At 44.5% G+C, this 23,146-nt stretch overlaps 2 protein-coding genes and 1 long non-coding RNA gene across 3 annotated transcripts; all 3 read left to right on the top strand.

Moving 5' to 3' along the window:
- The first annotated feature begins 1,231 nt into the window (after positions 1-1,231).
- On the top strand, positions 1,232-2,364 carry LOC111190294 (uncharacterized). Its single transcript, XM_049473900.1, has 3 exons — positions 1,232-1,359; positions 1,454-1,793; positions 1,913-2,364. Exons 1-3 carry the CDS (start codon positions 1,303-1,305, stop codon positions 2,119-2,121), a joined length of 606 nt encoding a protein of 201 aa, XP_049329857.1. The 5' UTR covers positions 1,232-1,302; the 3' UTR covers positions 2,122-2,364.
- A 4,694-nt stretch (positions 2,365-7,058) lies between these two features.
- On the top strand, positions 7,059-8,384 carry LOC125796843 (uncharacterized). Its single transcript, XR_007435750.1, has 4 exons — positions 7,059-7,596; positions 7,635-7,884; positions 8,061-8,211; positions 8,368-8,384. It is a non-coding gene; the product is annotated as an uncharacterized LOC125796843 (long non-coding RNA).
- A 69-nt stretch (positions 8,385-8,453) lies between these two features.
- LOC125796833 (protein FAM186A-like) lies at positions 8,454-22,788 on the top strand. The gene is made up of 10 exons (XM_049473858.1): positions 8,454-8,495; positions 9,108-9,175; positions 9,266-9,312; positions 12,222-12,408; positions 18,044-18,074; positions 18,169-18,340; positions 18,460-18,536; positions 18,641-20,230; positions 22,439-22,556; positions 22,720-22,788. The coding sequence occupies exons 4-10, from the start codon at positions 12,224-12,226 to the stop codon at positions 22,779-22,781; spliced, it is 2,235 nt and encodes a 744-aa protein (XP_049329815.1). The 5' UTR covers positions 8,454-8,495; positions 9,108-9,175; positions 9,266-9,312; positions 12,222-12,223; the 3' UTR covers positions 22,782-22,788.
- Positions 22,789-23,146: the final 358 nt, after the last annotated feature.

The raw sequence follows: 23,146 nt of genomic DNA, 5'->3' as shown, positions 1-23,146 counted from the left end.
AACCATGTTTTTATTTCCTGAAATCATTGTTTTACAGAAAGGGTTCTCAGCGAATTTAAATCATTTTGCTCTGGTTGTTACCCTTCGGCGAAGAAACTGGAAAATGCCAAGATGATCGTCTCCCATGTCCGTCGTTTCATTATCCACGCTGGAGAGGGCAAACTCCTAAAAGGGAATTTTTCCTTTTTAAGGGATGTTAGGTGCATTTCCAAGTAGGTTTTATGTACTGTTTTATTTGTAAATTATCTTGGATGTGTAAGTCTTGTATATTTGGTGTTGTTAAATGAGATGTGTTTATGGTGTTTTGTTTTGCTCTGTTTGTTTGTCTGTTTGTTTGTTTGTTTGTTTATTTGTTTCTAGCTTCGTAAAAGTGCTACAGGACGATGGGATGAAGCCCACAACTCTCCGCATCAACCTGTTGAACTTGAAGAAGTTCTTTAGGTATATGGGGCACATGTCTCAGAGGGACACCAAACTGTCTGGAGTTGACTTAAGGAGGCTCCTTGTGGAGGTGGAATGCCGGCTGAAAGACCTCTCCACTGATGTTGTCCTCCATCGGCAGAGAGTTCGCAAGGCTTTGTCTAGTAATTATCGATAGGCAATGAAACTATATGCAATGAAACTATGTGCAATGCAACGATATGAAGTGAAAACATATGCAATAATGAGCCCCCTGCTGTTTGTTTTTTGTTCCTCAGAGAACATCATGCCGAAGCAAGACAACTGTGCATTCCGCAGAGAGGTTAGAAAGATTCTCCCCAACAAGATCAGTAAGTACACCGTAATCACAACAAAAAAAAACAAGTTGTGTCTGTAAGACAATGTCATTCATTCCTTTTTCTCCTCACAGGGGCCTTGGAAACTGTCCCTGCCTGGGATTTGCTGGAGCAGGTTTTCGGCCTTTTGGCCTTTTGGCACGCCATCATTGAGGTGAGTGTTGTTATGATGATCAGGGGTCAACAGGTTTTGCATTGGTTATTAAGTGGTTATTTGATAAATGTTTTGTTGTTGTGTTTTGCTTTGTTTTGGTTTTTTCTTGTTTTGTTAATGTTTTATTTTATTATTATTCTCTCTCTCTTTCTCTCTCTCTTTCTCTCCCCTCTCCTATTTACAGGTCAGCAGCCACAAGTCTGCCTCCACGTATGGATTTGCGCAGCTTTCGGTCAACCAGGAGGAGTACTCATGGTTCAAGCAGCTCTTGGACATTCGTCATAATTTCTGCGGTGCGCTTACTTTTTCTTTAGTCGAGCTGGGGGGCAGTGCAAAAAGTTATTGGAACTTTTTCAGTTAGAGTGGAGACGGATGGGGTTTGGAGGGCATTACACGTTCCGGAACGTCCGGACATCCCTCGTTCATTACGTAAGTACACATTTCGTTTTTGTTTTTTATTATTGTTTATGAGGGAATAAGGTGCTATCAAAGTTCGTATTTAACAATATGTTTTTTTACTCAGACAAAGGACATCAGCCCCAAAAAGAGAGAACGTGTACACCGCGCCATGTGCCACTCTGAGGCCGTGGCCTCTAAGTTTTACAAGACTCAAAACACAGCGGCAGAGGCGGCAGAGGTGCGTGTGTTGCAGGTTGGTTCCAGTCCCGACGAGATGACCTTCCCGAGGTCCCCGCCCCCCTACTCTGCACCCCCCCTCACTCCAATGGATGCCAAGACCGCAGCCGCCAGCCCTAGACAATTGCCATGCTCCCAGAAGGCCAAGAGGTGTCTGTTTGACGAGGCCGGTACCTCCTCTCACTCACCCAAGTCCCCGCAGTGCCACGTAAGTCTTCGTTTTCACAGTTAGGTTTTACAGTCACAATAACTTCTTGAGGTTGTTTAATGTAATTCTAATTTGTTTTGTTGATTTGTTTGTTTGTTTGTGTGTGTGTGTGTGTGTGTGTGTGTGTGTGTATTTTAGGGTCAACAATTCACCCAACTGGACACGTTCCCAGCCCAATCCTCCAGCCATACGCCGGTTCCTGTGACAGAAGAACAGATGCCGCCACTCCAGATGCAAGTGTCTTTGGTTCAATACAGCCCTACCAACTCCTCCTCAAGCGGTACATCACTCCCAGTATCAGGCGAGGAGGAGCGCATGGAGGAGGATTCTACTGTCCATGCCTCTAACGTCACCCCCCCTCCACTTGGGTTTTCAAGCGACAAGGACGACATGGAGGATGACCCTATCCACTCCTTCTCCGGGACCCACCCACCATGTAGGTTCTCAAGCGAGGAGCAAGACATGGAGGATTCCCGTCTCCCCTTCTCCCAATTCAATCCCCAGCCACTGGCATGCTCAACTCAGTAGGAGGAGGACACGCGGCATTCCTGTCTCCAACCCTCACAATTCAACCCCCAGCCACTCGCACACTCAACCCCGCCGGAGGAGGACTCCTCTCTCGATGCCTCCCAAGTTGTCAGCCCCCAGCCACTTTCACTCACAAGCAAGGAGGAGGAGCAGACTGATGGCACATTCACTCAGTTCCCACCCTCTGCCACCTTCTAGTTAATATATACTTTTCAAAGGTTACAATTGCCTATGTTTCATTTTTTGTTAGTGTTATTGTAAATAGTTTTTCAACCGTTTGACATAGGGTTTAATTGTTTGTAATTGTGTGTTTTTTCCCCTTTGAATTTCTTGACGTTTCAATTGTGTTTCAATCTTTTCACTTTTAAAGCAACTCTGTTTGTTTGCTGCTTATTGTTGAATAAATATTTTGAATGCTTAATGAAAGTCTCTTTATTGAAGGTTCATACCACTACAAAGAATGTAAATAAGTTCGATGTGTTTGTCAATATGTCCTGTATGGTCCAAGGGGGAAAGTTAATTGTAATTCTAAGTCTTTGCCCCTTTTTGTTTAATTATATATATATAATTAAGGCAATTAGGTATTATTTATTCAATATGTCATTGTTTAGGCCAAACCTTATGTCTTATTGACATAAATGACAACCATTTTTGATCAGAAACATTCTCCTAAGCAGATACGTCTAAGTGTATTTTTCTCGGACAGCAAAGGGTTAAACCCAAAACTATTTGGTCATTTGGTGCGGCTCGGTGCAGCGACCCGGCACGACGAGTTTGGTGCCGATCAGACGTACGGTTGAGCAGAAAACCCCAATAAAGCATTTTGGTGATACCACACTCTTTGGTGATATCAGCCCTAACAATGTTTTTATTTAAAAAATTGTTGTTTTTTGAAAAAAATGTTGTTAGGACTAGGATCACCAAAGCGTATTCGGATACCCAAAGTGTTTTTTCACGTTTTTTGGCTAAACCGTACGCCCCATCGTCACAAAAATTATATCTACACGTTCAGGACGACGAGATGCATCAAACGACACAACCATTTTCGATGAGAAACATTCTATTAAGCAGATACGGTTAAGTGTATTTTTCTCGGACAGCAAAGGGTTAATCCCGAAACTATTTGGTCATTTGGTGCGGCTCAGGGCAGCGACCCGGCACGACGAGTTTGGTGCCGATCAGACGTACGGTTGAGCAGAAAACCCCAATAAAGCATTTTGGTGATCCCACACTCTTTGGTGATATCAGCCCTAACAATGTTTTTTGAAAAAAAAAAAAGTTAGGACTAGGATCAACAAAGCGTATTTGGATACCCAATGTGTTATTTTGCGTTTTTTGGCTAAACCGCAAGGCCAACCGGCTCCAAACGTATGCCTGTGCGTTCGGTGTGGCAAGCCGCATCAATCGCCGCAAGTTCGGTACCGGTCAGACGTACGGTTGAGCTGAAAACTCCACAAAAACACTTTCGCTAGCCCACACGCTTTGGTTATATTAGCCATAGAATCACCAAAGCGTATTCGGATACACAAAGGGTTATTTCACTGTTTTTAGCCAAACCGCAAGGCCAACCGGCCCCAAACGTATACCTGTACGTTTGGGGTGGCGAGCCACATCAATTGCCGCAAGTTTGGTACCGGTCAGACGTACGGTTGAGCTGAAAACTCCACAAAAACCCTTTCGCTATCACACACACTTTGGTTATATTAGCCCTACGATCACCAAAGCATATTAGGATATGGTTCCAAAAAGGTAATGGGTGCGTTCTGATGACACTTTGGGTACTTGATGAAGCTTTTGTGATCCAGCCAAATACTATGGTTCCCAAAAGGTCATGGGTGCGTTCTGACGATACTTTGGGTACTTGATGAAGCTTTTGTGATCCAACCAAATACTATGGTTCCCAAAAGGTGATGGGTGCGTTCTGACGACACTTTGGGTACTTGATGAAGCTTTTGTGATCCAACCAAATACTATGGTTCCCAAAAGGTAATGGGTGCTTTCTGATGCTTGATGAAGCATTTGTGATCCATCCAATTACTATGGTTCCCAAAAGGTCATGGGTGCGTTCTGACGACACTTTGTGTACTTGATGAAGCTTTTGTGATCCAACCAATTACTATGGTTCCAAAAAGGTGATGGGTGCGTTCTGACGACACTTTGGGTACTTGATGAAGCTTTTGTGATCCAACCAAATACTATGGTTCTGAAAAGGTCATGGGTGCGTTCTGACCACACTTTGGGTACTTGATGAAGCTTTTGTGATCCAACCAAATACTATGGTTCTGAAAAGGTCATGGGTGCGTTCTGATACTTGATGAAGCTTTTGTGATCCAGACAAATACTATGGTTCCCAAAAGGTCATGGGTGCGTTCTGACGACACTTTGGGTACTTGATGAAGCTTTTGTGATCCAGCCAAATACTATGGTTCCCAAAAGGTCATGGGTGTGTTCTGATGACACTATGGGTCTGTCAGGACGCTTTTGCCATCGAACCACTTACTATCGTTCCCAAAAGGTCATCCGTGCATTCCGATGAGAGGGATGCATTCTACACTGCCCAGTAGGTCACCCAGTGAAGAGTGTAACCGTCAAGACCTCTCTAAAGCTAAGTAGAGAAGGGAGCATCACAGCAAAACTAGAACAATGCCGTCGGTTCCGACTCCGCAGGACCACACTGCACCCGGGTAATTAAGGGAACCGAACCGCAAGGGGTTCGGTACCCGCGGGGCCCGCGGCCGATTTTTAAAAAATCGCCGAAGCTCCGCCTATGGGAAATCCCATTCATTGCTGATCGGTCCGATTCAGGGGTCCGAATTTCGTGTCTCTAGGTCAAACCGTTCCCGAGATACGGCCCCGAACTCTCTTGGCCCGGATTCAAAATGTAGGAGGGGCCTGGGAGGGGAGGGACTACGCCCACGAAACTTGGCACACCACAAGGGGGAGCTGGTGTGCTCACTATATCCGAAGTTGGTGACCCTAGGACTTAAAATGGCCTAGTTATGACCTTTAACGTTTTGGTGACACACTGATCCTAACTCCCTAACCAAAAGACTTAGAAACGTCCACAGGGGGGCACTGTGTCCGTCTAGTCGTTTCGTATAACCTACCGTTAGCCCCGTGAGCGTACGAGCGCCAAAAAATATTTTTGTTTTTTTCCACACTTAGATGTCCGGAGGGTCTTAGACCTATAAAGGACAAGACCATTGTGTGGTTTAGAAGTTGATAGAAACGTAACTTTTGAACCCAACGGGCCAGGTCCACGAGACACGGTGGTAGGAGAGTTCACTCTGACCAACATATCCCAGTTTGGTGTCTGTAGGTCAAACGGTTCCCGAGATACGAACCTTTAACCTATTTTCCAGAGGCCTAAATTTAGGCCTGAAAAAGTCTTTTCGGGCGCCGTCGGGGCTAGCAACGTCGTAGGTTCACGAGATTCGGACCACCTTCGGTCCGATTCAGGGGTCCGAATTTCGTGTCTCTAGGTCAAACCGTTCCCCAGATACGGCCCCGATTATAATTATAATTGTATGTTATTACAATAATTGTATGTTATTACAATGTGTTATACATTAGTAGTTACATGGTAATAACATATGTTTTTGTATTTTATGTGATTAAAACTCATAGTAGCCTGGTTAAAAAATCTTATTATATTGTATGTTATTACAATGCGTTATACATTAGTAGTTACATGGTAATGTATGTTTTTGTATTTTATGTGATTAAAAGTATTCAAATTCATACTGACAATTAAAAATTATTCTGATCTGTTTTGTAGGAAAGCGATATGGCATACGCGGTCGCCAAGACCAAACAAAATTTTGTGCTTTCCAAACTGGCTGATTTGAGGGCTACGCACCCAGAGGTGCCTATGATGTCCGTTCTGGACGTGGGGTTCAAGCCGGTACCAGTTGTGACGCCTGAGGCCCCGGCTGAGGCTGAGGCTGTCGAACTGTGTGTTGCAGAGGAGGTGGTGCCGAGGTTGTCTGCAACAACCCCAATTGTGTTGAGGCTCACAGGAGGAAGGATGAAGAAATTAAAGTCCTCAAAGCGCGATTGGGCCTAGCAGGGCAGGATTGCCCTAGGAGGGATTGTAAGGTCAAGGAAAGGGAGCTGGGGAGGCTGGTCCGTCTATATCAGATGAGCCCTCAGAAGCGCACAAGAAAAAAATTCTCCCATGAGGACTCGTTCTCAGAGGACAACACAGTCTCACAACGAAAACGTCGCTGGGTTGACTTTCTCAAAAGCACCGCCCAAACGTCTACTTATCCACGTATGAAGGCCATTGGCCCCTCCTTCGGAAAACTTCGGATTCTGGGCCATCACCCGAGTGCAGCCGAACGTCCGCCATACTGCCCTCGCGCTCTGTGTGTGTGCTGGTAAGTTAATATTTAGCCATAATTAAGGTTTATTCATTTTATTAACAGAATATATGTATTCAGTGGTTGCACCGTGTGTATGACAGGGCTCTTTTAGACTACATTGGGGCGTGTAAAAGCCGTAAACTAACCGGGAAACGGGGATAAACGGGGCTGGCAGCAGACGCTGGTGCGGGGCTTGTGTGAGTTAGTAAGCTAGCTAACATGCTAGCGTTAGCTTAGCTAACTACTTACGGAAGTTACAACCCATTTATATAAGTCATTTAATCGGGTTTCTTGCGTTATATTGTGACCAAGGTGCAGGTATTTCGTTAACTAGCCGGGAAACGGGGATAAACGGGGCTGGCAGCAGACGCTGGTGTGGGGCTTGTGTGAGTATTAGCTAGCTAACATGCTAGCGTTAGCTTAGCTAACTACTTACTGAAGTTACAACCCTTTTAGAGAAGTAATTTAATCATTTTTATTGCGTTATATTGTGACCAAGGTGCAGGAATTTACCTGAGAACAGTTGGAATTAGCAACTATTATTCTCATATTGGCCGTAGTCAGCTAATTATCTAGCTAGCTAACCATATTGTTCGGCTAGGATACCAGAAGCTAGATATCATTTTAGCACCATGCTAACTAGCTTGCTGCTGTAACTTACAGCACTGGAGTAACTAGCTAGCACCAGGGTGGGTAGTTATTTTACAGCACCAGGGTGGTAGGTGGGTAGCTAGCTGTACAGCAACAGGGTGGTAGGTAGGTAGGTAGCTAGCTGTACAGCACCAGGGTGGTAGGTAGCTAGCTAGCTGTACAGCACCAGGGTGGTAGGTAGCTAGCTATCTAGTTGTACAGCACCAGGGTGGGTAGTTATTTTACAGCACCATGGTGGTAGGTAGGTAGCTAGCTGTACAGCACCAGGGTGGTAGGTAGGTAGCTGGCTAGCTGTACAACACCAGGGTGGTAGGTAGGTAGCTAGCTAGCTGTACAACACCAGGGTGGTAGGTAGGTAGCTAGCTAGCTAGCTAGCTGTACAGCACCAGGGTGGGTAGTTATTTTACAGCACCATGGTGGTAGGTAGGTAGCTAGCTGTACAGCACCAGGGTGGTAGGTAGGTAGCTAGCTAGCTAGCTGTACAACACCAGGGTGGTAGGTAGGTAGCTAGCTAGCTGTACAGCACCAGGGTGGGTAGATATTTTACAGCACCAGGGTGGTAGGTAGGTAGCTAGCTGTACAGCACCAGGGTGGGTAGTTATTTTACAGCACCAGGGTGGGTAGTTATTGTACAGCACCAGGGTGGGTAGTTATTGTACAGCACCAGGGTGGTAGGTAGGTAGCTAGTTAGCTGTACAGCACCAGGGTGGGTAGTTATTTTACAGTACCAGGGTGGTAGGTAGGTAGCTAGATTCAGCACCAGGGTGGTAAGTAGGTAGCTAGCTGTACAGCACCAGGGTGGGTAGTTATTTTACAGTACCAGGGTGGTAGGTACTAGCTGTACAGCACCAGGGTGGTAGGTAGGTAGCTAGCTGTACAGCACTAGGGTGGTAGGTAGGTAGCTGTACAGCACCAGGGAGGTAGGTAGGTAGCTAGCTGTACAGCACAAGGGTGGTAGGTAGGTAGCTAGATTCAGCACCAGGGTGGTAAGTAGGTAGCTAGCTGTACAGCACCAGGGTGGGTAGTTATTTTACAGTACCAGGGTGGTAGGTACTAGCTGTACAGCACCAGGGTGGTAGGTAGGTAGCTAGCTGTACAGCACCAGGGTGGTAGGTAGGTAGCTAGCTGTACAGCAGGGTGGTAGGTAGCTAGCTGTACAGCACCAGGGAGGTAGGTAGGTAGCTAGCTGGACAGCACCAGGGAGGTAGGTAGGTAGCTAGCTGTACAGCACCAGGGAGGTAGGTAGGTAGCTAGCTGGACAGCACCAGGGTGGTAGGTAGGTAGCTAGCTGTACAGCACCAGGGTGGTAGGTAGGTAGCTAGCTGTACAGCACCAGGGAGGTAGGTAGGTAGCTAGCTGTACAGCACCAGGGAGGTAGGTAGGTAGCTAGCTGGACAGCACCAGGGAGGTAGGTAGGTAGCTAGCTGTACAGCACCAGGGAGGTAGGTAGGTAGCTAGCTGTACAGCACCAGGGTGGTAGGTAGGTAGCTAGCTGTACAGCACCAGGGAGGTAGGTAGGTAGCTAGCTGGACAGCACCAGGGAGGTAGGTAGGTAGCTAGCTGTACAGCACCAGGGAGGTAGGTAGGTAGCTAGCTGGACAGCACCAGGGAGGTAGGTAGGTAGCTAGCTGTACAGCACCAGGGAGGTAGGTAGGTAGCTAGCTGTACAGCACCAGGGAGGTAGGTAGGTAGCTAGCTGTACAGCACCAGGGTGGTAGGTAGGTAGCTAGCTGTACAGCACCAGGGAGGTAGGTAGGTAGCTAGCTGGACAGCACCAGGGAGGTAGGTAGGTAGCTAGCTGTACAGCACCAGGGAGGTAGGTAGGTAGCTAGCTGGACAGCACCAGGGAGGTAGGTAGGTAGCTAGCTGTACAGCACCAGGGAGGTAGGTAGGTAGCTAGCTGGACAGCACCAGGGAGGTAGGTAGGTAGCACCAGGGAGGTAGGTAGGTTGGCTTGTAAAAGACATGAACTAACCAGGCAATGGGGATAAACGGGTAACTACAACCTACAACTGTAGTGCATTATCAGAATTTTTTACTAGTAATTAAAGAAACATTTGGAAATGAATATCTTTATCAACATATCAGTCATATTGAGCTGTTTCCACAGCTCATTTATTAGGTATGCACAACTGTGTAGTCCACATTATTTGTGGTTCTCAATTAGGGTTTTAGTATAATATTAAAGTAAGCCTTTTTTATCCATATCAGGTTAATACTGATGTCATTTTTTCATTTGAAATATTAAACAGACACCTGGTTCCTGTTACGACCTTTGTGGACAACAGTGACTAAATTTATTTTAAAACATTTTAAAAAACACAATTCTTTTGTCAGTTAAATTTTTTTTGGAATTTAACATTTCATATTAAAACATTTAAAAAGAAAAACCCACAGTGGTCACAAATAACTTGACAGTCTTAATAGCAAATAAAAATGCTATTAAAATGAACAAATGAGTATCAACATTTTAAAACTGGCTTCAACAGAATTGTTAAAAAAAAATAGGATGAAACAGACCTGGACAGAAATGATGGTATGTAACCATAACTTAATATTTTGTTGCACAACCTTTTGATGCAATCACTGCAATCAAACGGTTCTTGTAACTGTCAATGAGACGTCTGCACCTCTCAGCAGGTATTTTGCTCCACTCCTCATGAGCAAATTGCTCCAGTTGTCTCAGGTTTGGAGGCTGCCGTTTCCAGCCGGCTCCTTCCAAAGATGCTCAATAGGATTTAGGTCAGGACTCATAAAAGACCACTTCAGAATAGTCCAATATTTTCCTCTTAGCCATTCTTGGGTGTTTTTAGCTGTTTTACTTTTTAAAATAATAATAAATTATTTTCAGATTTTCATTTGTTCATTGTCATAGAATATTAATTTATTAATACTTTTGTCAGATTTAAGTTATTTCTGTCACCATTGTTTTTTTGTTTTTTTCTTTCATTAACCGAGTGGTAACATCTATTTCCAAGTGGCAGTTGAACAATCGTTGTACAATGTCACATTGCACCCTAGCTTTTTATCCTTTCTGACCAAACTTAATTTTATCCCTATATTGTGATTTATCTTTATTCTTATAATGCTTGCCTTGAATTTAAGATATAGTAATGTGGTACTTGGCTGGTAGAAAATTTTTGTGTCCTGTTAAAGCAGCAGTATTTAGCTGTATAACAGACTGTTGTTACTCCAAAAAACATACTGATTGGCCCGCAAGGTTGGGCATGGATGTAAACAGAAAAATAATCTGAAGTTTAACCATAACTGTTATGTTGTGCCATTTTGCATGTAGTTTTCCTGCTGCTTTTACTTTGTACTATTATAATTCATAATTAGTTGAAATTATTTTTGATGCAGAGCTGCAGTAAAAGTAAACAGACTGAACAACAGTGTTATGTTCTTATTCTGGAGTGCAAGTGGATAATTGAGTGTAAAAGGGGAGTTTTAAATCCGTGTATCATTCGTTCATTTGATATTCAATTGAGAATCAAAATCGGAAAATTAAAAAACCAATTCGTTTTTTCGTTTTTGAATATAATACCAAAAAACGAATAACGGCTTGTATTTTGTATTTTTATTTGGTTATCCAAACAAAAATTGGAAATTTAAAAAACGGACCAGGAGCCGAATTTGATTTTGATTTTGAACTTGACCCATTTGTGTGCCCCGGAAGTTACTGATTTGTTTATTCTTGGTGGGTTTCTGTTGCGCGGGAGTTCACTGCAGTGTTATCTACACAGTCTGTATTGCTGTAGGCTTTGGATGGAGTTGAGGATGGAGAGTTTTATCTTGTTCAGAGGAACTAAACGCGTTGCAGTGAAAGAAGACGATATGACAACAGAAAAAATCGGCAGGATCTTTCAGGTGTTTGTCTAACGTTCCGTAGCTAAATGTCATATTTAGTTAATGTTATTCTGTGAATTGCCGCCTACTAAATATGACATTTAGCTACGGAACGTTAGACAAACACCTGAAAGATCCTGCCGATTTTTTCTGTTGTCATATCGTCTTCTTTCACTGCAACGCGTTTAGTTCCTCTGAACAAGATAAAACTCTCCATCCTCAACGGCCCTCTCCAATTCTGTGTTCGATACATGTCTTTTTCGCTTAAGGTCGTGTTGAACACAGAACCTTCTAACACTCATTGCAGAACATCGCTGGATCCCCATTTGCTGCAACGTGCACGAAATCTCTTCATGCGTCTTACCACCTTCAAAAAGATCTTTAATTAGGCCAGAATGTGGTTCCAGTCCGGCCATGCTGCCTACAGCAATACAGACTGTGTAGATAACACTGCAGTGAACTCCCGCGCAACAGAAACCCACCAAGAATAAACAAATCAGTAACTTCCGGGGCACACAAATGGGTCAAGTTCAAAATCAAAATCAAATTCGGCTCCTGGTCCGTTTTTTAAATTTCCAATTTTTGTTTGGATAACCAAATAAAAATACAAAATACAAGCCGTTATTCGTTTTTTGGTATTATATTCAAAAACGAAAAAACGAAAAAACGAATTGGTTTTTTAATTTTCCGATTTTGATTCTCAATTGAATATCAAATGAACGAATGATACACGGATTGTTTTAGAATGGCGGACACTCCTGTTAAATTTTAGTGAGGAACAGAATAATATAGTGTTAATAAATGTGTTAATAAATTATAGTGCAAGTTTTCCTCGAACAACCTATTCATTTTGAATAAACATGAAAACTCTGCAGTGATGTGCATTGTTTTTTTTTTTTTGTTTTTTTTTATTAGCGTGCATTAGTGCAAATAAAAAAAATATCTAAAGTGAGGTTTGCAGTTAGTGCTGTGCATGAGTTTATTATAATTGTGTATTTTATAATCCTCTGTGTCAGGGTTTGGCTGCAACTTATATGTCTGGTTTGTTTTCTTTTTAGATATGCCGAACGCAGGCACTACAAAAAGAAAATGCATTGGCTGCCCAGAACTCCTTGGAAACGCAAAGAAAAAATGTCCAAGTTGTATGGCCATTCAGCCAAACAAAGCAAAATTAAAAGCCAAAAGAACTAAATTCAATGAAGTCAAGGAAGAATGGGTCGAAAAAACAAAAAAACATTGCAACATGTCATGGTGTGCACAGAATACAGACACTCGCAGATGCAGTAAAACGGGTTGTTTATTAAAATAGCAGGTAGAAAAAAGGGTAGTCGTACAAACAAAGTTAGAGCACCGGTAAACAGAAGCAACGTAGGGATAACCATACCATGAGTGAGATACAGTCCAGAGTTCAAACACAAGCAGGCCAACATCAGAGGTAATCCAAAATCAAAAAACGTGAAACAGTCCAGGTCATACACAAAAATATCCACAATCAGAGATAATCCAAAAATCGGCGTCGAGAAAAAACAAAACAAGGTCATACACGAAGATAACAGAGACAATAGAGAGTAACGCTTAGTAATGAGGAAAATCCAACAATACCCGGCACAGAAGTGTGTGAGAGGTGTCCTTAAATAGTGCCAGACTAATATTCGGGGCTTCCTGGTTGGAGCAGGTGAGGTGACGTGTGACTGGGTGTGTGCGTGTCAGCGGGTGGTGCGTTCTGGGTAATGTAGTTGTTAGACTGAGAACCTCTGTCAGAGCTGGGTGCGTGAGAAACAGAGGAGCTAGCAGCACCAGATGTGACAGTACCTCCCCCCGAGGGAGTCGGAACGGGAACGGAACGAGGACGACCACGACGACGACCACCCGACGGACAGGGAGTACCGGCGGGAGGAACAGGAGTAGCCACAGAGGTGCCGGACAGGCGGGGGTTGCGGAGCTGGGAACCCCGATGAACCGGAACCGACGAGGAAAGTGAGCGCTTGGGACGCCCACGGGGTCTAGGAGCAGGTTTGCCCGGATGACTAGCATGAAATTCAGCCAAAAGAGCCGGATCCAGCACATCACTGGCAGCAACCCAAGAGCGCTCCTCGGGGCCGTAGCCCTCCCACTCAATGAGATACTGGAGCCCACCGCCGCGCCTGCGAGAATCCAGCACCTCTTTCACCGCGTAGGTGGATGAAGCCTCCCCCTCCACAGCCGCGGGCGGTACGTCATCCGGAAGACCCTCTGCGAGTGGACCTGGGACAAGAGGTTTCAGGAGAGATACATGGAATGAATTATGGACTCTATACTGGGCTGGAAGTTCAATCTTATAAGTAACTTCGTTAATTTGAGACAAAACCTTGAAAGGCCCAATATACTTAGGCAGAAGTTTCCTGCACTCCCCCTCAAACCTCAAGTCCCGGGTGGACAACCACACTCGATCCCCGGGTTGATACTGGGGGGTACTGCCTCGGTGTCTGTCGGACTGCTCCTTGTATTTGCGTAACGCCTCCGAAACCTGCTGGTGAGTTTCCTCCCACACCTGCTCGCTCCGCTTCATCCAGTCGTCCACCGCAGGAACCTCAGAGGACACGGCTGTCCACGGAGCTAACGGAGGTTGGTAACCCAGAACGCACTGAAACGGTGTGAGACCAGAAGTGGAGTTAGTGAGAGAATTCTGCGCAATCTCAGCCCATATAAGGAACTGAGACCAGTCAGAGGGGTGCTTATAACAGTACAGACGGAGAAACTTGCCTAATTCTTGATTAACACGTTCACATTGACCGTTACTAGTGGGATGGAACCCTGAGGTTAAACTAACATGAACACCCAAATGTTCAAAAAATGCTTTCCAAACCCTGGAAGTAAACTGAGGGCCCCGATCAGAGAGAATATCCTCTGGAATACCATAATGTCTAAACACGTGTGTGTAAATGGCTTGTGCAGTTTGAAGTGCAGTGGGCAGGGCAGAGAAAGGAATAAACTTAACCCCCCTGGAAAATCTATCCACAACAGTGAGTACTGTGGTGTAACCCTCGGAGACAGGTAAATCGGTGACGAAATCTACAGCTATGTGAGACCAGGGTCTTTCTGGTACAGGTAGAGGAACAAGCTTACCGGCTGGAAGGGTTTTTGGGGTTTTGCATTGAGCACAAACGGAACAGGAGGAGACGAAAGCGTGTATGTCAGCTCGCATGGTTTCCCACCAATAGCGAGCTGATACTAGCTGCAGAGTGCGCGTAACGCCGGGATGGCCCGAGGTGAGAGCAGAGTGAGCCCAGCTAATAAGACGATCTCTGAATTGTTCAGGAACGAAAGTTTTGTGAGAGGGACACCCCTCAGGAGGTGGTGAGTGCGCTACACTCTGTTGAATGAGATCATCTAATTCCCAGCGAATAGCTGCAATTTTGACGGCCGGAGGAAGAATGCGTTCAGGTTCGGAAGACTGAGATGCGCTATCCGGAGCAGTATAGACTCGGGATAGCGCGTCTGCCTTAGTGTTACGGTTGCCAGGGCGAAACGAAATAGAGAAATCGAATCTAGAGAAAAATAATGACCAACGAGCTTGGCGAGGATTAAGACGTTTGGCAGAGCGTAAATACTCGAGATTCTTGTGATCAGTGATAACAGTAAATGGGTGCGCGGCCCCCTCCAGCCAGTGACGCCATTCTTCGAGAGCCAGTTTGACAGCAAGAAGCTCTCTATCCCCTATGCCGTAGTTGCGCTCCGCAGGAGACATTTTTCGTGAAAAGAAGGCTATGGGATGCATTTTAGGCGGAAACCCACTACGCTGTGACAAAACAGCCCCTACCCCAGTATCAGAAGCGTCGACCTCGACAACGAACGGGAGTTCGGGCTTAGGGTGAGCTAGTATAGGCGCGGACACAAATGCAGCTTTAAGCTTATTAAAAGCTTGCTCAGCTTCGGGGGACCAATTCAGGATCTTAGTGGCTTTCTTGGTCAGAGCAGTAAGAGGGGCAGCTATACCACTGAAATTGCGGATAAATCGCCTATAGAAATTTGCGAAACCTAAAAAGCGCTGGAGATCCTTAATAGACTGCGGAACGGGCCAGTCAGTGACAGCTGAAACTTTGGTGTCGTCCATCAGGACGCCTTGGGAGCTAATAACATAGCCGAGAAAGGAGACTTGTTGACGGTGAAATTCGCATTTCTCTGCTTTGGCATAAAGGCTATTCTCCAGTAAGCGTTGGAGAACGGAACGTACGTGGATCACGTGAGACTCAAAATCAGCTGAATAAATCAGAATGTCGTCTATAAATAGGACGACGTATTTCCCAATCATATCCCTAAATATGTCATTCATGAATGACTGGAAGACTGCCGGGGCGTTAGCGAGACCGAAACTCATCACTAAATATTCGTAGTGCCCATTAGTAGTGGTAAAGGCAGTCTTCCACTCGTCACCCTCACGGATACGAATTAAATTATACGCGCTGCGTAAGTCTAATTTCGTAAAAAAGGAAGCTTCACGAAGTTGCTCGAGAGCGCTGGGTATGAGGGGTAACGGATACGCAAATTTCTTAGTTATGTCATTAAGCCCACGGTAGTCTATACAGGGTCTCAACCCCCCGTCTTTCTTCTTGACAAAGAAGAACCCTGAACCAACCGGAGATTTAGACGGGCGGATGAAACCCTGAGCGAGTGCCTCCTCAACATAGTCTGCCATAGCCTTCTCTTCATCGAGGGTGAGGGGATAGACTCTAGCTTTGGGCAGCGTAGCTCCCTCCACTAGATCTATAGCACAGTCATAAGGACGGTGTGGAGGCAATTTAGTGGCATTGGCTTTGCTAAAGACATCAAGAAAATCAGAGTATTCAGAGGGGATAACAGGAGTATCTACTGCGTCAGGACTTTCTACCGAGGTAGACTGTAAAGCTAACTCATTAAGAGCTAAACAATGTTCATAACAAGAGGGAGACCAAACCGTAATATCACCATCAGTCCAGGAAACCACAGGATCATGAAACTTGAGCCATGGCATGCCCAAAATCACCGGGTGTTCAGAGCAGGGAAGCACAAACAGGGGCAGTTCCTCGTGATGCAGAGCGCTGGCTTGAAGAGCGACGGGAAGTGTCTGACGAGTGATAGCCTTGGAGCGTACAGTTTTCCCATCCACCGCGTGAATAGAAATGGGACGGCGCAGGTCACGGGTAGGGATGCCATGTTCCTTGACCAGGTCCCAACTGATGAAGTTCCCCTCCGACCCGGAATCTACAAGCGCTGGGACACAGAACATACCAGTGGGTGAAGAGATAATAACGGGTAACGTAAAACATTTAGCTTTGTGATTAGAGATAGAATTACGTACCACGTTAGCGCGTGGAGAGCCCCCCACGCGCTTTCCCAGGGCTGGAGCCTTCACGGATCGGGTCAGGAGACCACATGCAGCTTTGCGATGCCCAGCCTCTCCACAGTAGAGACAAAGATGGAACCGAATGCGGCGTTGGCGTTCCGCTGGAGATAATCTGGACTTTTGAACATCCATGGGTTCCACTGTGGAGTCTGATGAAGCGTGAGGTAGCTCTGCTGGAGTGGGTTGTACGTGGAGGTTGGTCTTGGTTTGGCGAGAGAGCAGCTGGTCTAACCGAATGGAGAGGGAAATCAGCTGATCCAAGGTAAGGGATTCATCCTTGCATGCTAACTCCTTCAAAACTTCAGGGTTAAGTCCATTCTTGAACACAGAGATGAGTGCAGCGTTGTTCCAGCCACTGCCAGCTGCCAGAGTGCGAAACTCCATGGCATATGAAGCAACAGTTTTTTGACCTTGTTTTAACGCCAGTAGAAGCTCTCCAGAGGATTGTCCGTAGCGTGAGTGATCAAAAACTGCTCGAAACAAAGTCAAAAACTCCGAATAGCTGGTTTCAGAAATGGTGTCCCAAACCGCCGTAGCCCAGTCGAGTGCTTTACCAGACAGCCTCGAAATAATAAAGCCGATCTTAGCTTTGTCTGAGGCGGGAGAAGCGTTACTAAAAAATACGGAGCATTGTAAGAGAAATCCGCTGCATTTCTCCGGGGAACCATCAAAATACTCCGGCTTGCACACCTGAAAGCCGGAGACAGGAGAGCTAATGGTGCTAGTGTTAGCTACAGGGCTAGCGTTAGCTACAGCTAAGCCCTTGAGGTGCTCGAGAATGCTTGAGAGCTGCTGCTGCTGGTTAGCTTGCTGGCTAGCTAACTCAGTAACAGCGTGGGTCACACCGGCGAGTGTTTGCTGGTGCTGACCGAGCAATCTGCCTTGATTAAACAACCCTGATCTTAGCATATCCGCATCTGCTGTCTGATCGAGAGAGGCCGGGTATTCTGTCATGGTGTGCACAGAATACAGACACTCGCAGATGCAGTAAAACGGGTTGTTTATTAAAATAGCAGGTAGAAAAAAGGGTAGTCGTACAAACAAAGTTAGAGCACCGGTAAACAGAAGCAACGTAGGGATAACCATACCATGAGTGAGATACAGTCCAGAGTTCAAACACAAGCAGGCCAACATCAGAGGTAATCCAAAATCAAAAAACGTGAAACAGTCCAGGTCATACACAAAAATATCCACAATCAGAGATAATCCAAAAATCGGCGTCGAGAAAAAACAAAACAAGGTCATACACGAAGATAACAGAGACAATAGAGAGTAACGCTTAGTAATGAGGAAAATCCAACAATACCCGGCACAGAAGTGTGTGAGAGGTGTCCTTAAATAGTGCCAGACTAATATTCGGGGCTTCCTGGTTGGAGCAGGTGAGGTGACGTGTGACTGGGTGTGTGCGTGTCAGCGGGTGGTGCGTTCTGGGTAATGTAGTTGTTAGACTGAGAACCTCTGTCAGAGCTGGGTGCGTGAGAAACAGAGGAGCTAGCAGCACCAGATGTGACACAACAGAACGCGAGTCATGGATGGAGCTCATTTACTGGTATGATAAAAAAAGGCTTACTTTTCTCTCTTTCTCCTTGTCACTTAATTATTGATTGTATATAGATTTTTTTAGAGCTGTTTTTGTGTTCTAGGTTGATAAACTATGTGTGCTGGGCTTCTACCCGTTGCTTTTCTACGGACAAAAGGTTAAAGGGAGAAACCGTTACCAAGCACACATCATCATACCTGAAAAGGTTAAAGAAGCATTCTGTGGACACGCTGTCTTTACAACAATGAAGTCCTTATATGAAAAACTTCTGAAAGGTACGTGAGTATCAATAAATCTGTGTTAATGTTTAATAATCTTTTACATTTTTCCAGTCTTTCCGGTTAACAATTTTTGTAGATATAATATTTGGTTATGTTTTTATTTCTGTTTTTAGTATACACAGAAACTAACGAAAATGTCACTGTGTCTGGTGTGGAGCAGGATCCTTGTGCTGCAGCCAACAACCTGCAGGTAGTGGTTGACCGAGTTATCATCACAACACATGGCTGTGGCAAAGGTTAGGACTATCAGTTTTTTGTATTTATTGCATTGATGAATGTCTTTACTCTGTGTAGGTTTGTGAGAATGAATCGGTCATTGACATGGCCAGTAGCCAGCCAGGTTCCAGCATCAGCCTTCCAGCCAGTAGCCAGCCAGGTTCCAGCATCAGCCTTCCAGTCAGTAGCCAACCCGGTTCCGGCATCAGCCTTCCAGTCAGTAGCCAACCCGGTTCCGGCATCAGCCTTCCAGTCAGTAGCCAGCAGGGTTCCAGCATCAGCCTTCCAGTCAGTAGCCAACCGGGTTCCAGCATCAGCCTTCCAGTCAGTAGCCAGCAGGGTTCCAGCATCAGCCATCCAGTCAGTAGCCAACAGGGTTCCAGCATCAGCCTTCCAGTCAGTAGCCAGCAGGGTTCCAGCATCAGCCTTCCAGTCAGTAGCCAGCAGGGTTCCAGCATCAGCCTTCCAGTCAGTAGCCAACCGGGTTCCAGCATCAGCCTTCCAGTCAGTAGCCAGCAGAGTTCCAGCATCAGCCTTCCAGTCAGTAGCCAGCAGGGTTCCAGCATCAGCCTTCCAGTCAGTAGCCAGCAGGGTTCCAGCATCAGCCTTCCAGTCAGTAGCCAGCAGGGTTCCAGCATCAGCCTTCCAGTCAGTAGCCAACCCGGTTCCGGCATCAGCCTTCCAGTCAGTAGCCAGCAGGGTTCCAGCATCAGCCTTCCAGTCAGTAGCCAGCAGGGTTCCAGCATCAGCCTTCCAGTCAGTAGCCAGCAGGGTTCCAGCATCAGCCTTCCAGTCAGTAGCCAACCCGGTTCCGGCATCAGCCTTCCAGTCAGTAGCCAGCAGGGTTCCAGCATCAGCCTTCCAGTCAGTAGCCAACCCGGTTCCGGCATCAGCCTTCCAGTCAGTAGCCAGCAGGGTTCCAGCATCAGCCTTCCAGTCAGTAGCCAGCAGGGTTCCAGCATCAGCCTTCCAGTCAGTAGCCAACCGGGTTCCAGCATCAGCCTTCCAGTCAGTAGCCAGCAGGGTTCCAGCATCAGCCTTCCAGTCAGTAGCCAACCCGGTTCCGGCATCAGCCTTCCAGTCAGTAGCCAGCAGGGTTCCAGCATCAGCCTTCCAGTCAGTAGCCAACCCGGTTCCGGCATCAGCCTTCCAGTCAGTAGCCAGCAGGGTTCCAGCATCAGCCTTCCAGTCAGTAGCCAGCAGGGTTCCAGCATCAGCCTTCCAGTCAGTAGCCAACCGGGTTCCAGCATCAGCCTTCCAGTCAGTAGCCAGCAGGGTTCCAGCATCAGCCTTCCAGTCAGTAGCCAGCAGGGTTCCAGCATCAGCCTTCCAGTCAGTAGCCAACCCGGTTCCGGCATCAGCCTTCCAGTCAGTAGCCAACCGGGTTCCAGCATCAGCCTTCCAGTCAGTAGCCAGCAGGGTTCCGGCATCAGCCTTCCAGTCAGTAGCAACCTAGGCCTTGGCATCAGCTCTTCAGTTGGTATTATGGCTATTAATGAGAACCATTTCAACAGTGGCCATGCAACCAGTAGGAAGAGACCACACCCCACTGTCAGGCCTTCAAACAGTTTGAACAGTACAGAATGTCCCAGAATTGGACTAGGTGCCAGTAGAATGTCAGGCACCAGCATGTCCCATCCCTATAGGAACAAGTCAGGCAGTTTCAAGGTATGCCCTTTCCATTGCATCCAATCATGACATAATGTCACTCACAGGTGGCGTTACAAGCCTATGAATAAAGGCTCCACTTCTTGCTCCGCTTCTCGCTCTAATTTACTTCACTTTTATATACTATTTTATTTACATTCTACTACTGCTGTAAAGCTAGCTTGAGTCTGATAAACCAATTTATCAGATAAAACAACCCCAAAACACTTTGTCCACACAAGTAAACATGTATGAAGAATAGGGGTGACCTGCAATAGTTGCTGATTCGACTATTTGATTCAGAGGACCCTTATTCGGCTATGAACCTCATAGTCGAATGTACCGTTCTGACTGCATGGGGGTGCCCAAGGCTGCTGCTAAGCATTAGTTGTTATATGAAATGTCTTTGTTTTCGTTATATATAGCCTTTTGTCAAATAAAATCATCCTAATTTCTGTTAATATATTTTTTTAATTGTGTGCGCATTAACAATAGGCTTCTTCCTTACTACACATTAATATAGCACAATCCAGATAAGCGGAGCTGAACACGCTACAGTGCCATCAGCATCTGCCGGTGTTCTGTCGAATTGTGCTACCTTGTCGAACTGTGCTGCCCTAATGTATATTTAAGTTTAAAAATACAAAATAAGCACTAATTTAAGGCATGTACGCAGTCAGTAGATGTACGTTTTTAGATTTGGATTGCATAAATTATTGTATCATGGCAAACTTATGGCAAATAGAGCTCATTACAAACTGCTTTTGTATTTATTTATGATAATAATTGTAATTGTTTGTGTACATTTACATTTTGTGCAGTGACAGAGCGTTCAGGTTGTTTAATGCACATAAACCCCCCTACAACAGATTAATTATAAATAAAAAACACAAGAAATAATTAAATTGTGTAGGTCAGCGCATGCACAGTACCGTTGGGAAGCATGTATCGATGGGTAGCACAATTCGACAGAACAACCTGTGTATTTGAAACTCTCTCAGCGGTAGCAGAAATAGCCGAGAGTCTCACTGACCGGTCATCCCTGGAGGAAATTGACATGGTGGTGGATGCTGGGCCGATCATTACATTACATTACATTTGGCAGACGCTTTTATCCAAAGCGACTTACAATAGTAAGGAAAAAATAATAGAAGTTAAAGGTAACAACGTCTTTAGATAGGGCCTAAAGGAGGTAAAAGGGAAATGAGATAGTGGAGTAGAGAAGAGGAAGAAGGAGATGAAGTTATAAGATACATGTTATTATGTTGCTAAATGAGAGATAAAGGCACATTTTGTTGTTTTAAAAGCCGTTTTATTCCTGTTTTATGTGCACTTTTCTGATGTTCGATATGCTGCACTGACGGTGACTTTTTTTTTTTTTTTTTTTTTTTTGATAACGATCTCTCCGGTTTCAGTAAGTAAATAAAAGCTAAATAAAGCCAACCTACCATGTTTATTAATTGATCTGAGTGTTTTAGGTTTTTCCTTTGAAATGGAAAAAAAGTCTAGAAGAGAACGGGGATCCCGTTTACTCTGCTCTAGGAAAAAAACTGATTCGACTATTAGTCGACTAAAGGGAAAATCTGATGAATCAGAATCGACTATGAAATTTCTTAGTTGAAGACACCTCTAATGAAGAATCTATTTCAGATTTTTATGTTTAGGCACAGATTATCGCTTTAAAAATAGCTTTAAATCACATTATTAGAGAGAGAGCTGAGATTGAGAGTTTTTGTATAAAACGTGGGTATTTTGGAATATGCCAGTGCATTTAAAGTTGAATTTTAAAAATATATGCAAACAAAAAAAGTGCCCTTAAATCCCAGAGGGTTAATAAGCATCAAAACTCCACTAAGGTATTATAATAAAGTAAAGAAAAAAAGGCACTATGCTATAAGGCATACTACACTACACTACCGTTATTTTTGTGAATTTCCCAAAAATAGAGGAAACAGAAAGCACTTTAATCATGACTTAAAATCAGGATTTAAAAAGTTATTCAAAGAATGTTGTGATTATGTTTTTTAAGCAATTGACAGCACTAATCTAAATCATTTCATGTTGCCAATCTTACATGCATTATTTTATTTACATTTATTTACATACTATGATTGATGTGAATTTTGTTGTGAATGAATATTGTTATAATCTGATTTTTAATTTTCTCAATCGTTTGCATGTCTACAAGCAATGTAATTGATGCCAATCATGTTTATATTTGTTTTTCAGCTCTCTAAACAGGAATTGATGTCCAGCATTCCAGCCCAAGATGAAAAGCAGCATCCTTCTGACAATTCTGACCGTTGCAGAAAACATGTGCCGAACAATAAAAGGAAAAAAAATCAAGGTAAATTATTACGTTTTATATTTCATTATTGTTCAGTAACCTAAAATAAAATTTCTATGCATATTTATCAGGCATGGGTTTGTGTAGCTGTCCAACATATTTTTGTAAATACAGAATAAATAGAATGAGATACATGTTAATTTAATTCTCTGTAATCTTATAGAGGAGTGTACCATACACTTGAATGCAGACACATACCCGTATGAGAAGATCATTAGGAGGTGAGTACATGGTCTGTGATCATTTTTGTTTAAAACAGGGTTCGTTCAGTTATGAAAAACCTGGAAAAGTCATGGAATTTGAAAACAGCCATTTCCAACGTGTCACGTCTGCACTGATATTTTAAAGAATGTACGGTCATGAAAATTTGCAGGTTTGGAAAAGTCATGGAAATTTATTAGTTGAAAAGTGAATGAACCCTGTTAAAATGTCATTTTATCAGTGAAGTTTAATGTACAGAAAGCCAGCTGTAATTGATTCATTGTAATTGAGTTACTATTCTTTTGAAATGAAAGTTGACTTCTACAAGCAACAAACATAACATTTCGAAGTACAGTGGTGTCGACTCATTCACATTAACAATGTCAATA

Source organism: Astyanax mexicanus, unplaced genomic scaffold (assembly GCF_023375975.1).
Source record: "Astyanax mexicanus isolate ESR-SI-001 unplaced genomic scaffold, AstMex3_surface scaffold_47, whole genome shotgun sequence".
NCBI lineage: Eukaryota > Metazoa > Chordata > Actinopteri > Characiformes > Acestrorhamphidae > Astyanax > Astyanax mexicanus.
Note: the sequence above shows the minus strand (reverse complement) of the source record. Positions and strands in the feature narration are given on the sequence as shown.